This window comes from Diaporthe citri (genome assembly GCF_014595645.1).
Source record: "Diaporthe citri strain NFHF-8-4 chromosome Unknown scaffold_1, whole genome shotgun sequence".
Classification (NCBI taxonomy): Eukaryota; Fungi; Ascomycota; class Sordariomycetes; order Diaporthales; family Diaporthaceae; genus Diaporthe; species Diaporthe citri.
This window is the reverse complement of record NW_025064846.1, coordinates 885,600-897,833: the sequence shown is the minus strand read 5'-3', so window position 1 is coordinate 897,833 and position 12,234 is coordinate 885,600. Positions and strand designations below refer to the sequence as shown.

The 12,234-nt window shown below is 55.1% G+C and overlaps 4 protein-coding genes across 4 annotated transcripts; 3 read left to right on the top strand and 1 right to left on the bottom strand.

The window, feature by feature from the left end:
• Window positions 1-2,659: 2,659 nt before the first annotated feature.
• Window positions 2,660-5,769, top strand: INS49_000239 (uncharacterized protein; the record flags this gene model as incomplete). Its single annotated transcript, XM_043161077.1, has 4 exons — window positions 2,660-2,731; window positions 2,796-3,816; window positions 4,297-5,582; window positions 5,644-5,769. The coding sequence occupies 4 exons, from the start codon at window positions 2,660-2,662 to the stop codon at window positions 5,767-5,769; spliced, it is 2,505 nt and encodes an 834-aa protein (XP_043029583.1).
• A 180-nt stretch (window positions 5,770-5,949) lies between these two features.
• INS49_000238 (uncharacterized protein) lies at window positions 5,950-6,714 on the bottom strand (the record flags this gene model as incomplete). The annotated part of the gene is made up of 1 exon (XM_043161076.1): window positions 5,950-6,714. The coding sequence occupies one exon, from the start codon at window positions 6,712-6,714 to the stop codon at window positions 5,950-5,952; it is 765 nt and encodes a 254-aa protein (XP_043029582.1).
• A 356-nt stretch (window positions 6,715-7,070) lies between these two features.
• Window positions 7,071-9,478, top strand: INS49_000237 (uncharacterized protein; the record flags this gene model as incomplete). The annotated part of the gene is made up of 3 exons (XM_043161075.1): window positions 7,071-7,110; window positions 7,173-8,377; window positions 8,531-9,478. The coding sequence occupies 3 exons, from the start codon at window positions 7,071-7,073 to the stop codon at window positions 9,476-9,478; spliced, it is 2,193 nt and encodes a 730-aa protein (XP_043029581.1).
• Window positions 9,479-11,067: 1,589 nt separating this feature from the next.
• INS49_000236 (uncharacterized protein) lies at window positions 11,068-11,688 on the top strand (the record flags this gene model as incomplete). The annotated part of the gene is made up of 1 exon (XM_043161074.1): window positions 11,068-11,688. The coding sequence occupies one exon, from the start codon at window positions 11,068-11,070 to the stop codon at window positions 11,686-11,688; it is 621 nt and encodes a 206-aa protein (XP_043029580.1).
• Window positions 11,689-12,234: the final 546 nt, after the last annotated feature.

Below are 12,234 nucleotides of genomic sequence, written 5' to 3'. Positions count from 1 at the left end.
AGGAGCCCCTGTAGCGTCGGCAGAGGCTATTTTCTGCCTGTTCTCGAAACCAGCCGACACGCCTGAGCTGCTGGGATAATCTGAGAGTACAACATTCGGTCGCTTCGACAGCCGTGGCTGACGGGAACATCTGGTTCGCGTGGCAGCTGGCCAGGGTCATTTGGTGTCCTTGGAGTTAAGATCAACGCGATGGACAGATCGTCTTTCCATTCTAGATCCTGGTCGACGGATCTTGCAGAACGCCACTTGTGGCTAACCTCAAGTCGCCAACGAATGCACATCACCTGGCAAAGCCGGCACGATTTACACAACTGCGAGAGTACACTGGCCAGACTGGCCACAGAGCAGGGACTTTACAGGCAGACGGCGTTGCTCATCACGAAAACTCCCGCGACGTGGGGGCCTATCAGCCTACCTGGCTCGTGAAAGATGCGCCAGTGTGCTCAGGTCAGTCCGCCTCTAGACTCGTCTTGCTGTGTATAAGATCATCACTGAAAGTGGGCAAGTTGCACGTTGGAGCACTTGATCAGCATTGCTCTTTCCCTGCCAGTTTGCGTACCACATAATGTCCGCTACCCGTCAGTTACGCAGTAACTGCTCAGTGGTGCAATTGTGATTGCCCGCGGGACTTGATGCCGAACCTGCCCGCGATACCTCGCTGAGCCCCACTGTTCCCGCGATCGGCAGAAGCCAAAAAGCTCCGAACCTTGGAAGTGGGACGGGGAGGCCGGGCTAGACCACGGGACCCGTTGCCTACAAGTTGTAGCAGGGCTCTGTAGACGGCGACTCGGAATTCTTGTCGGATCTCCTCAGCTAGGCACAGCACGGCCGGATGTGATGGCCATGAAATTGTTCTTGATAATAGCCTTTCAACAAAGGACCAGTAGATCTCCACCTTGAAACAAATCGGTGCGGAGCATGCTGATCCAGGCACTCGTCCCGTGCACTCTCCGGCCATGCACAAGTCATTTCGATCTTGATCGGGTCTTTCACTTACTGTATGCGCATTTGTCTCGCAAGGCACATGTGCGCGGCAGTAAGATTGAACGCCTTCTAGAGACTCGCAGTGGACCCGCGGAAGGAGATGTTAGGCTTCGTATATCTGTAGATCTCGGGCCTTTTACCGCTTGCAACTCGGCATCTCCATATGTAATAAAAGTTTCAGCTATGCCCCGCCCGCAACCTCCGTCCACGCGTTGCTCATTCGAAACAAAAAAATGTTTACCAGCCGCGGCACTGGAAGCGCTCGATTTCAAAGCTGGGCGTCTGACGAGTGGGCCCGTTATATCCGCGGCGAGGCGCCGGCGTGTAGCTTGAGATATCTGTGCCAATGCTGATGCCACTCTCGCTATAGGCACCGACCGTTTCGAATCGTTCATCCGTCTGTGACTGAATGTCATCACGGCCTGAGGACTTGGCCAGGTGGACCGTACTCATCCGCCAGTGAGGACTTTCACAGGTTACTCTTGGATTAATGGCATTGCTATGCCAGTTCCTCCTGAAATCTGACAATATGAACCAGTTGTCTGATATCGACTGCCCAGATGGAGTATTGTGAGATACAGAGACAACTGTCACAATTCCCAAAGCCAGGCAAGGCCAGAGTGCTGATGCTCACAGGGTGAAGGCGTAGTACGTTTTGACCGCCTCTTCCAGAGCGTTGGCACTTGGTACGAATACCACATGTTCGACACAAGAGCTGGCCCTTCCAGGAGCTCGGCAAGGCCAGAACCGCTGGGAAGAAGAGTACGGGACAGATTGAGCAAGGAATTTGCCAGATCTCATCTCGAATCTTTTTGACCCTGGCCCACCAACAATCGACGAGTCTGGGCAGAGGAGCAGCCTAGACGATGGGTCTGAAAAGGAGTCGGTCCACCTGTAACCGATGCGGCCGTTGCCGTGGAGTGGTTCTGCTTTTCATGTCTTGCGGGCAATGGCCGGAGGTTTTTGCACCAAGTGCCGGCCAACGAGTACGTAGAAGGAGCGAGACGGATGTCAAGCATGCGTAAAGTACGTTGTCCGTGTGTTTAGCAGAGTCGAAGCTCAGCCTTTTGTGAGGATCGCGGCCTTTTTTCCGCCCACGCAAGATCTCTAGTGATGCACTGATAAAGGCCAAAGATCCATCGTTCTCAGAAGCAAACGCCCAAGCATTGACGGGATCGAACAAAGGTACCTGTTTCTGGACCATAATCTGGAACCTCTGTGTGATGCTTTGCAGCGAGTCCCCTCATATTGCAAGTTGCATTTTTGTGTGCTTCGTGGCTTTGACCATATACCCTCATCGCATTATCCCGCGAGGTTTACGAGGTTCCGGAAGCGTAGCGACCCCCTACTAGGTTTGCTGACGGCCAAGTGTCTGGACACTGCATTAGTGATATGTCGCACGCCAGGGGGCCAGGATTTGCCGACCGAAGGAATGGCACCCCGCAGTGCAGGAGGAAATCGTCGACGACGTGCTTGGGAACTCCCATAGACAACTCAACCGCACTTGGACCCGAGGATGACGACGAATAGGACGGTCTAAATACATGGGTGTTGGCAGACACTGAAGTGAGCTGGACGACCTAGACGTTCCAGAACAATCCGTCAATGCAGGAGTGAGGTCACAAAAAAGCAAAGCCTTGCTCTTTATCGTACTCACCTGATCACTACGCAAAGGATGCCGGCAAAGCCCGTCCTCATTATCGGTGCAGGAGTTGTGGGATTGAGCCTTGCCAATGGCCTCAAGAAGGTGGGTAAAGATACCTGTGGGAGACATGCAACCGCCGGGACTACCCGACTAACGCAACACCCAGGCGAATATTCCCTTCCTGGTCTTCGAGCGCGATGACAGTATCTCGACGAGGGGCCAAGGTTGGGCCATTACTCTCCACTGGGCACTCGGATTCCTGAAAAGCCTCTTGTCGGAAGAGGCCTTCGCCGGTATTGACCAGACCCAAGTCGACCCTGAAGTCGGGCGCAACGACACGGGAAACTTCATATTCATCAACCTCGAAACACTTGAGGCCAAATTCCGTGTCCCACCGAGTGAGCGGCGTCGAATAAACCGTGAGAAGCTTCGGGAGGTGCTCCTACAGGAAGTGAGTGATCAAGTACACTGGAGCAGACGCTTCGTCGGCATCGAAGAGGCGAAAGACGGAGTCGTTGCCGTCTTCGAAGATGGCTCAAAAATAGAAGGCTCGGTCATCGTTGGCGCCGAGGGCTCCAACTCGAGGACGCGACAGCTCATCGCGCCGGAGACCTACAGAAACACCCAGCTTCCCGTGCGGTTGACGGGTGTGGCTGTCGACTTCATCCCGGAGCAGGTCAGGCCGCTGCGGGACCTGGACCCTCTGCTCTTCCAGGGATGCCATCCCAGGAGCGGGAATTTCCTCTGGGTCAGCATGCTCGAGACACCTGAGGCCAATGGGACCCAGGGGACGGACGGCGAGCGATATCGTGTTCAGATCATCATGTCCTGGCCGTTCAGGTCACCGGATGACGAGGTGAAGCCCACGCAGGGGGAACGCCTCAAGGAGATGAAGCGTCGGGCAGAGGAGTTCCACGAGACGCTCCGCGGCGTGGTGCAGTCCATCCCGGAGGAGACTGAATGCCTCGAGATTGTGCTACAGGACTGGCCCTGCCTGGACTGGGACAACCACGGCGGCAGGGTGACGTTGGCTGGGGATGCAGCGCATGCCATGACGATGTACAGAGGCGAAGCGGCCAACCATGGGATCCTTGATGCTCTCAAGCTTTGTCAAGTCCTCGACAGCGTCTCCAAAGGTGACCAAAGTACAGGGGATGCCATCCTCAAGTACGAAAAGGAGCTCAGGAGTAGGACGAGCGCTGCTGTACTTCTTAGTCGTCAGGCATGCTTAGATGCGCACGACTGGGCGGGCTTGAACGAGCATTCGGCCGTGCTGAAGAGGCGAGCGATTGACTAGACGTGCTTGTACGGTACAAGATTAAAGAAAGATGCTCTAGATTCATTTCCGACAATAAGAGATGATCCATTTGCGTGTAGATTGTTTATAAACAAAAACCAATTAGACTGGCCAATATGTAGACTAATAGCTCCAGTGCCGTAGCTGTAAGTGAAGCAGAGCCCCACTGCGGGATGGCGGTCAGCCCCACCACGTTGCCGTACCAACACCCGAGGACTAGCTCCCGCCATCTGGGCCATGCGCCGTTGTGTTTTCTTGGGTCGCAAATTGAGCCATCGATCCTTGAACCTCATCACTATCCCAAGACACTGTGTGCAACATTTATCTACCTTCTAACAATACATCAGAGCGCCGAAATCGTGTCGTCAAGAGTGGGCCAAGATGGCCTACAATCCCAGGATGAGCATCATCCCTCCGGGGCAACAACATTCGCGCAACCAGCGCAAGGAACCAGAACCCGACGCGTTCATGCTGCTCAAAGACAGCGAGATTGTCGGCTGCATTACTGACATCGGCATCCCCTTCACCGTCGCCGACCTGGCAAAGCCGAACCCCCTCCAAGTCCAGATGATATTCGAGTGGTTCGCCGAGCTCATCCTCAACGCAACCCGCGAGACCGTCGACCCTGCGATGCGCGCCGCCGCCGAGGACATTGCTGGAGACAATGGCGACATGCTGTTCCCGCCCGACACGCGGAACCTCATGGGCTTCTACGTATCACTGCGGCGGCTACTATTGGAATGTGGCATCCGGGACTTCAGCTTCACCGATCTGTACAAGCCCACGCAGCCCAGGCTGGTCAAGATTTTCAGCTACCTTATCAACTTCGTGCGTTTCCGCGAGAGCCAGACCTCGGTCATCGATGCGCACTTCAACAAGGCGGAGCAGACAAAGGGACGGATCGAGAGCCTCTACGGGGAGAACCAGGACATGGAGGCCCGTCTGGACGAAATGCAGCAGACCCGATCACAGATGCAAGGTCTGTACGCGGAGAAACTGCGACGCAACGAGGACTTGAAAAAGCGGCTGCTGGAGCTCCGACGGGGCCAAGAGAGGGTCGCTGCTCGGTTGGACGAGGCCAAAGAGAAAAAGGGCGAGTTGTCGACACAGCTCGAGCAGAAGACAGCCGAGAAGCTAGCAGTGAAGCACGAGAGCGCCAAGCTGAGGCCCTACGTTCTGCAGAGCGCTTCTTCCCTACAAGCGAGCTTGACAGAGCTGTCAAACACGCTTGGCAGCGACAAAGCCCACATCGACTCTCTCGACCGACGGGCACGGGCATTACAAACCTCGACGGATTCCTTCGCCGTGGTATCGACCGACGTGGCGTCATGCATCAAGCTTCTGGATGAAATTGCTGTGGAGTTGCAGAAGGAGGAGGACGAGACCGCGCGCAAGAACAAGCAAAAAGACGCTCTCCTCGAGCGGCGTACAGACGTGCAGGATGTCGAGCGAGCTGAGACGCTGCTGCAGAGGCAGCTGGCCAAGTGGCTCGAGAGGACGGAGAAGCTTAGGGAGCACGCCAACCAGAAAGCGCAGGAGGCCAAGAGGAAGATGGAGGAGCTGGAGAAGGTCCACAGGCAACTCAAGCAGGAGCGGACAGAGAAGGGCAACGAGATGGAGAAGCGGCGGGTACGGATCGAGCAGACGGAGAAGAAGGTAAGTTGCAGGCTCTGGACCTTGTGCCAGTCTGGCCAGACCGCTAACATGCTCTTTACAGATGCAAGACCTAAAGGAGGCCATTGAGAACGAGGTCCACAATGCTCACGACGAGTACCTCAAGATGGAGGCACATATCAAGTTGTACATCACGGAGATGGAGCAGGCCATTCCGTTCAACGAGTGAAACGACTATTTCTTTTTGTATTCTTAATGACTTTGGGAGGGCTGATACCAGGTTGTGGCGTTCGGTTGAGATTTGGTTGCCGGGTACATACTGATTCAAGCTGATCGAGAATGAAGAAGAATCCAAGTCTCGACAGGATCATGACCATGTTACAATGTGTCCAGCGGAGCTGTATGGGCATCATGGGTGCTCCTGCACTACCTGCACTCCCTGCGCCCAATTTCCTTGACGGTATCGGAACCACCTCCCCAGGATCCTCGCCAAAGTCACGGTACGCCCGGTCCAGTCAGCGTCATCCAGATCGGCGCCGGCCCTTCTAGCACTGGCACTCAGCACCGGGGCCTCCTCAGACAAGATCGTTTGCTCTGTCTCAACCCCCACAGGTTCATCCTCGTTACCGGCGCCTTGCGCGTCCGCGTCGTCCTCAGTCTGCATCACAGGCCGGGGCGAATCAACCACGACAGCCCGAAAACCAACCCTCCTGGCAGCTTCCACCAGGCCTGTCGCCGTGCTACTTATCCCCTGGGCGCTCCATTCACTCGTGTCGCGGTGCAGGGCGAGGAACCCATACACCAGCAGGAGAGGCCGCGTTCTTGCTTGGCGCGAAGTGGTGACTGGTGGAGGAGGTGGGACCTTGGAGTCCTTGGCGGTAAAGACAGAGAGACAGGCCCGCAGGTGGGAGACGGTCGGCACGAATATCATGCGGATGTGACGGGCGATGGCGACTTGGTAGACAGGGGACGAGAGCAGGGAAGAGAGACCCGGGACTTGGCTGCCCTCAGCCGCGAGTGATAATGACTTTTGTGCATCGGCCACGAGAGAGTCCAGGAATTCTGCCTGAGACGAGCACACGATCAGAGTGGTTGGGTACTCGTTATATCGAACGATGTATGTGAGCAGCTCTGACGGGAGGGCTGGCGACAGTATGAGCGGCGTCAGCGGCATCTTGAGACGGACACACTCTTCATGGTGGTAGCTGGACAATTCAGTGACATAGACACCTCCTTGCCAATAAATGAGGCTCTCACATCTCCCTAAAGTGGAAAGTGGTCAGGGTGTCTGGAAGATGCCTAGGGTATCTACCTACCTGGCAGTCTGAGCGCAAAGTGGTGGCCCCCAGTTTGGTTCGCATGCCTGCCCGGGACTGCCCCACCAAGCTTGCAGGGACCCTCCGGCACGTCACCTAAGCCAGTCAACATCACCTACACCATGTCTAGCAGGCACCTAGCTAGTTACCTAGGTAAGGCACTCACAATACCCGCCCAACCACGACCTAGACGTCCGTCTTGTGGTTGTTCAGAATGGAGCCAATATCCCGCATCTCGTCACTCCTTGAGAGAGGTGAGCTGCCCATGTTGCACGCCTCCTTCAACCGGCAAGACTGACAGCCTCGTGCACCCCAGCCCAGGAGCTCACCCTCGACGCCGCCTCCGCCGCCCGGAGCTCGCGAAGCGCGCCCCGGTCCCTGGACAAGAACCAGGTCAAGAAGCTCCTCGACAGCCGCAATGAGCGCGAGGTGCTCGAGGGCCTGCGCAAGGTCATCTCCATGATGTACCGCGCCCAGAAGACCCTGCCCTTCTTCTCGTCCGTGGTCAAGAACGTCGCCTCGCCGAACCTCGAGATCAAGAAGCTCGTCTACATCTACCTCATCCACCACGCCGAGCAGGAGCCCGACCTGGCGCTGCTGTCGATCAACACCATACAGAAGTCCCTGTCGGACAGCAACCCCCAGGTGCGCACGCTGGCGCTCAAGACCATGTCGGGGATCCGAGTGCCGGTCATCAGCCAGATCGTCTCGCTGGCGATCAAGAAGGGCGCTGGGGACATGAGCCCGTACGTGAGGAGGGCGGCGGCCATGGCGATACCAAAGTGCTTCCGTCTGGACCCGAACCAGTCACCGCAGCTGATCGAGTACCTCTCAACGCTCCTGGGAGACAAGCAATATTACGTGGCCGGTGCGGCCGTCACCTCGTTCATGGAGATATGCCCTGAGAGGACGGACATAATACATAAGCACTACCGCAGCTTGGTTCGGAAGATCGTCGACATGGATGAGTGGAGCCAGCTCTCGACGTTGAGGATGCTGACAATATACGCTCGAAAGTGCTTCCCTAGGAGGACAAGGACGGTCAGAGCTGGGGAAAAGGCAGCCGACTTGCAGGGCTTCTACAATGAGGCAGGCGATAACGGAAATGCGAGCGAACAAGTGGTTATTGTGGATCCGGACCTCGAGCTGCTGCTCAATGCGATAAAGCCGCTGCTCCAGAGCAGAAACTCGGGCGTCGTGGTGGCCACAGCCCGCTGTTATGTTTCAATGGGGACCCCGGAGTACATCAAGTCAGCCGTTGGGCCGCTGGTCGCACTGCTCAGGGGCCCCTCCGATATTCAGCAGATCGCACTTTACAACATTGTGTCTGTCTGCCTCATCAGGCCCGCCGACTTCGTCAAATATGCCTCACACTTCCTTGTCAGAGCAACCGATAGCAGCTCGGTGTGGGAGCTGAAGCTGGAAGTGTTGACCCTCGTCTTTCCTCACGCCCCGCCACACGTCAAATCACTAATCCTCAACGAGTTGGAACACTTTTCAAGAGGTTCAGACAAGTTACTGGTGCGTGAGGCTGTTCGAGCCATCGGGCGATGCGCGCAGAGCGATCCGGCGACGAGTTCAAGGTGTCTTAGGCTGCTACTGAGTCAAATCACCAGCCTCGATGGGAATCTGGCGGCAGAGAGCTTGACGGTCATCAGACACTTGATTCAACAGGACTCGACAGCTCATACATCCACAGTTGTGAGGCTAGCAAAGAATCTTGACTCTGCCACCGATCCACAAGCCCGAGCCACTATCATATGGCTCGTCAGTGAGTTCGCTGGCCTAAATGGCGAAGACAACATCGCAGCGGATGTCTGCAGGATCCTGCTCAAGGGCTTTGCAGATGAATCAGAAATTGCCAAGCGGCAAATACTTCTCCTGACCGCCAAAGTCTATCTGCACCACCTAAATCGCGTGATAGAGTCCAGGAAGAGCCAGGAAGCCGAAGAGGGGGCAGCAGAGCCAACGTCCCTGGATGAGGTGGAAGACCACCCCGTGGCCCGGCTGTGGGATTACGTTCTGTTGCTGGTGCGCTACGACACCTCGTACGACCTCCGGGACAGGGCAAGGTTGTTCAAGGCACTGCTGGGTGTTCCTCAATTAGCGACGCTCATGCTCCTCGCACCCAAACCCGCACCGCAGGCCCCCAGTCCGTCCGAAATCAGAAAAGACTTTACCCTCGGCTCGGCGGCCTTGGTTCTGGCTGGTGGAGGAGGGGTTCACGGTCTTAAAGGGTACGAGGCTTTGCCGGACTGGGTGGAGGACGGTAGGGAGCCGGACCCGAAGCTGAGGTCCGAGGGAGAGTCGGCCAGCAGCAGCTTCGCGTATGGCGAGAAGCGCGTCGTACCCGCCGCAGAGAGTCTGGACAGCGTGGCCGCCAGGTCTGGCGTTGGCAAGTCTACCAACGGGGACGAAGGGCCCGGTCTCGGCTCCAAGTCGCTTGCGGACTGGCTTGCTGAAGATGATGGCCAAGGGGAGTCAGGCGAGAGCGAGGAGGAAGAGTCGTCCGAAGAGGAGGAGGAGGAGGATGACGACGACGATGAAGAAGGCGAGGAAGAATCCGGCGAGAGCGAGGAGGAAAGCTCTGATGAGGATGCACGACTGGTTCGGGGACCCTGATAGATGTGTGTCCAATAAATATACCCTATGAAGATACATGGCCAATCGATCCAGTCGTTGTCCCCTCACGACTCACCACAATTCCAGCCAGAGTCGACCCAGTGACGCTGGTTTATGCTTGAATGGCGTTTGACTCACGGCCTTACAAGCCTGTCTCAACGCAAAATGGGTTCAAACTCAACCTCATCACCCTTTTGGAGTACCGGTCGCCTCAAATCACTCATTTTCAAGTATTTTGTGTTTCTCGTATGCGACACTCCCATACCATGGTACATCTCCAGTATCAAGAAAGGCAGACTGCTGCGTGTCACGGCATATCTGGCACTGCAGCGGAGGCTTTAGCGTGCAGTATAGAGGGATTCGAAGTATTGCTAGGATTTGTTTGTACATCAGACGTGTTCAATGGATAGTTAGGCCCGTAGACCGGTAAGGCAAGCCTAGACTCACTTATATATCTTCTTGGGTCAATAACCTGGGCACGAAAAGGTGCTGTGTCTCTTGGTCACGTGCCTAAAATGGAATGCTACGTTCCATCGAAATCACATATTCGTGTTTGAAGTCAGAGTTGGGCTCTCTGTGGTGCTTCTAGTGTTTTCTTGTTGTCTTGTACGGCGATGCTCCTCTGTGCGTCTTTGACTATTTGTTTAAGTGTTGTCAATCTGACACTATTACTATCCGTTATAGCTTTCCCTTCCCGTTCCTGTCACTGCTTTTATTAAAGCAAGTAGTGTTCTGGGCTTACCATATCGATGACCCCAAGTAGAAGTCCGTGTTAGGACGAATATGAGTTTTTTAGCAATGGGCAAGGTCCTCAGCTTCCAAAATTGTTCTCATGCAGGGCACCCAGGCCAGCAGGGACATCAATTGCTCAACTGAGAAGCCAGTTGTGACAAGTTGGTTGTCTCTGGGAGTACTTGAGGAGATAATCCAAAGTCTATGGAAAATTACCACAGAAATCTGTGAGACGAAATACCAGCGTTGGCAACAGCAATCTGGGGGTTTATAAATATTGTGGCGACTAATTTTGGGCTACACTGCGAGCACATCCGTGATGTTGTGATGCTCTCAGTGAAGTGAGCTTGCACATATGACCTCCGCGATTGTATCACGTCTCGTTTCCGACATCAGCCGAGAATCCGCGAGGTATTGTCCCTCCATGCCATTGGAGTGGAAGTACTAGCTGCAGTCACCTCACCCCATCGAATCAAGCACTCGTACGGGCCAATAGTTCGTGCATCGACGCAGTGCAACTATTCCAGATCCAATGATGTGCATGAACCACGCCGTACCTCTGCATGATTACTTACCCCATTCCCACGCAGAGCCTCAATCTGGCCTGAATTGGGGAGCACTGGGACACCCATCCTTGCTTACTCTCTGTGCCATATCTCTTTCTTGTTCTACTTGTGTCCGTGTTCCGCGTCACTTGTCCCCCACTAGTGCAACATTGCTTCGCCGCGAGCAGCTCTTTTCCTCCGAGCCTTTCCACGTCAATCTCTTCCCATTCGGAATATTCTGGGTTCCAACCCGACTCTTATGCCTGCTGCGGCTGACCTATCGCACGGCTGCGTTGCTCCTCAGCCGACAAAATGTGGCTGATCGACACCACTACGCTTAGGCTCGAAGAAGTCGTCGATCTGCAGGACTGCAAATATGCCATCCTGTCCCACACCTGGGAAAAGGAAGAGGTTGATTTCCAGGAGATGCTGGCCGAGTCGCGACCGGCAAGACTCCTGAAGAAGGCCGGCTTTCTGAAAATCAAAAAGACTTGCGAAGTTGCCAAAGAAAAGGGGTATGCGTACGCTTGGGTTGATACATGCTGCATCGATAAGGCCAGCAGTGCAGCACTTTCGGAAGCCATCAACTCGATGTTCCACTGGTACAGAGAGTCATCCTTATGCCTTGCCTACCTGTCCGATCTCAAGGTCAACAACTTCGAGCACGCAGAGAGCAAGACAGCGGAGTTCATGAAAGATTGCGTGTGGTTCACGCGTGGCTGGACGCTTCAGGAACCGTCATGTCCGACGCCCCAAGAGGTTGATGGTTTTGAAATTGCGCCCGACCCAGTGTCCGACCAGCTGGCTGCCGCCACTCGCCGTCACAATACCCAAGAGCCATCCTCAAAGCGGCTCAAGGCGATCCACCACGCTGGAAGGTTTGTCATCCCCAGTGCTGCTCTTAACTTGAATCGAGCGGGTACCTCAGTCTGAGTGTCCGTGAGGCACTGGATCTCGAGTCTAGTCGAAGACCTACTTAGGTAGCCCAAGAACGGCGCCCTTCTAGTACGGCTTGACTCACGGGACACTAAATCCATCCATATAAAATCCTTTCGGTCCCCATCAATTGTGAACTTTTCAATCAATCCCACGGATTTTGTCACGAAAGTCGCAGAAACAAAATCTTCTTGCCGTCTTAGCGAAGAGCATCATGACATCTTCTCGCCAACGGCAGTGCCAGGCCCGACCTAGGTTGACATCTAGAAATCCCTGCACGACATCGAATTTCGACGCTGTCCCATCTGCAAAAGGTCCAGAGAAGAGAAGAACCCTAGAGGCCAGTTGCTACTGAGATCCGGGGCGGCGGACGACGGTAAAGGCTTGTGGCCTGCTGGCTTCAATCATTGTGGCATGCCGGAGGCTGCGCGAGCATCGCCTGTTTGAGAGTTTCGATGGTACTTTGTTCATCTTCTATTCCGTGTCATCATATCCTTCACGAAGCCTCCACATTGCTCAATCAGCGACCGCAAAACACACATA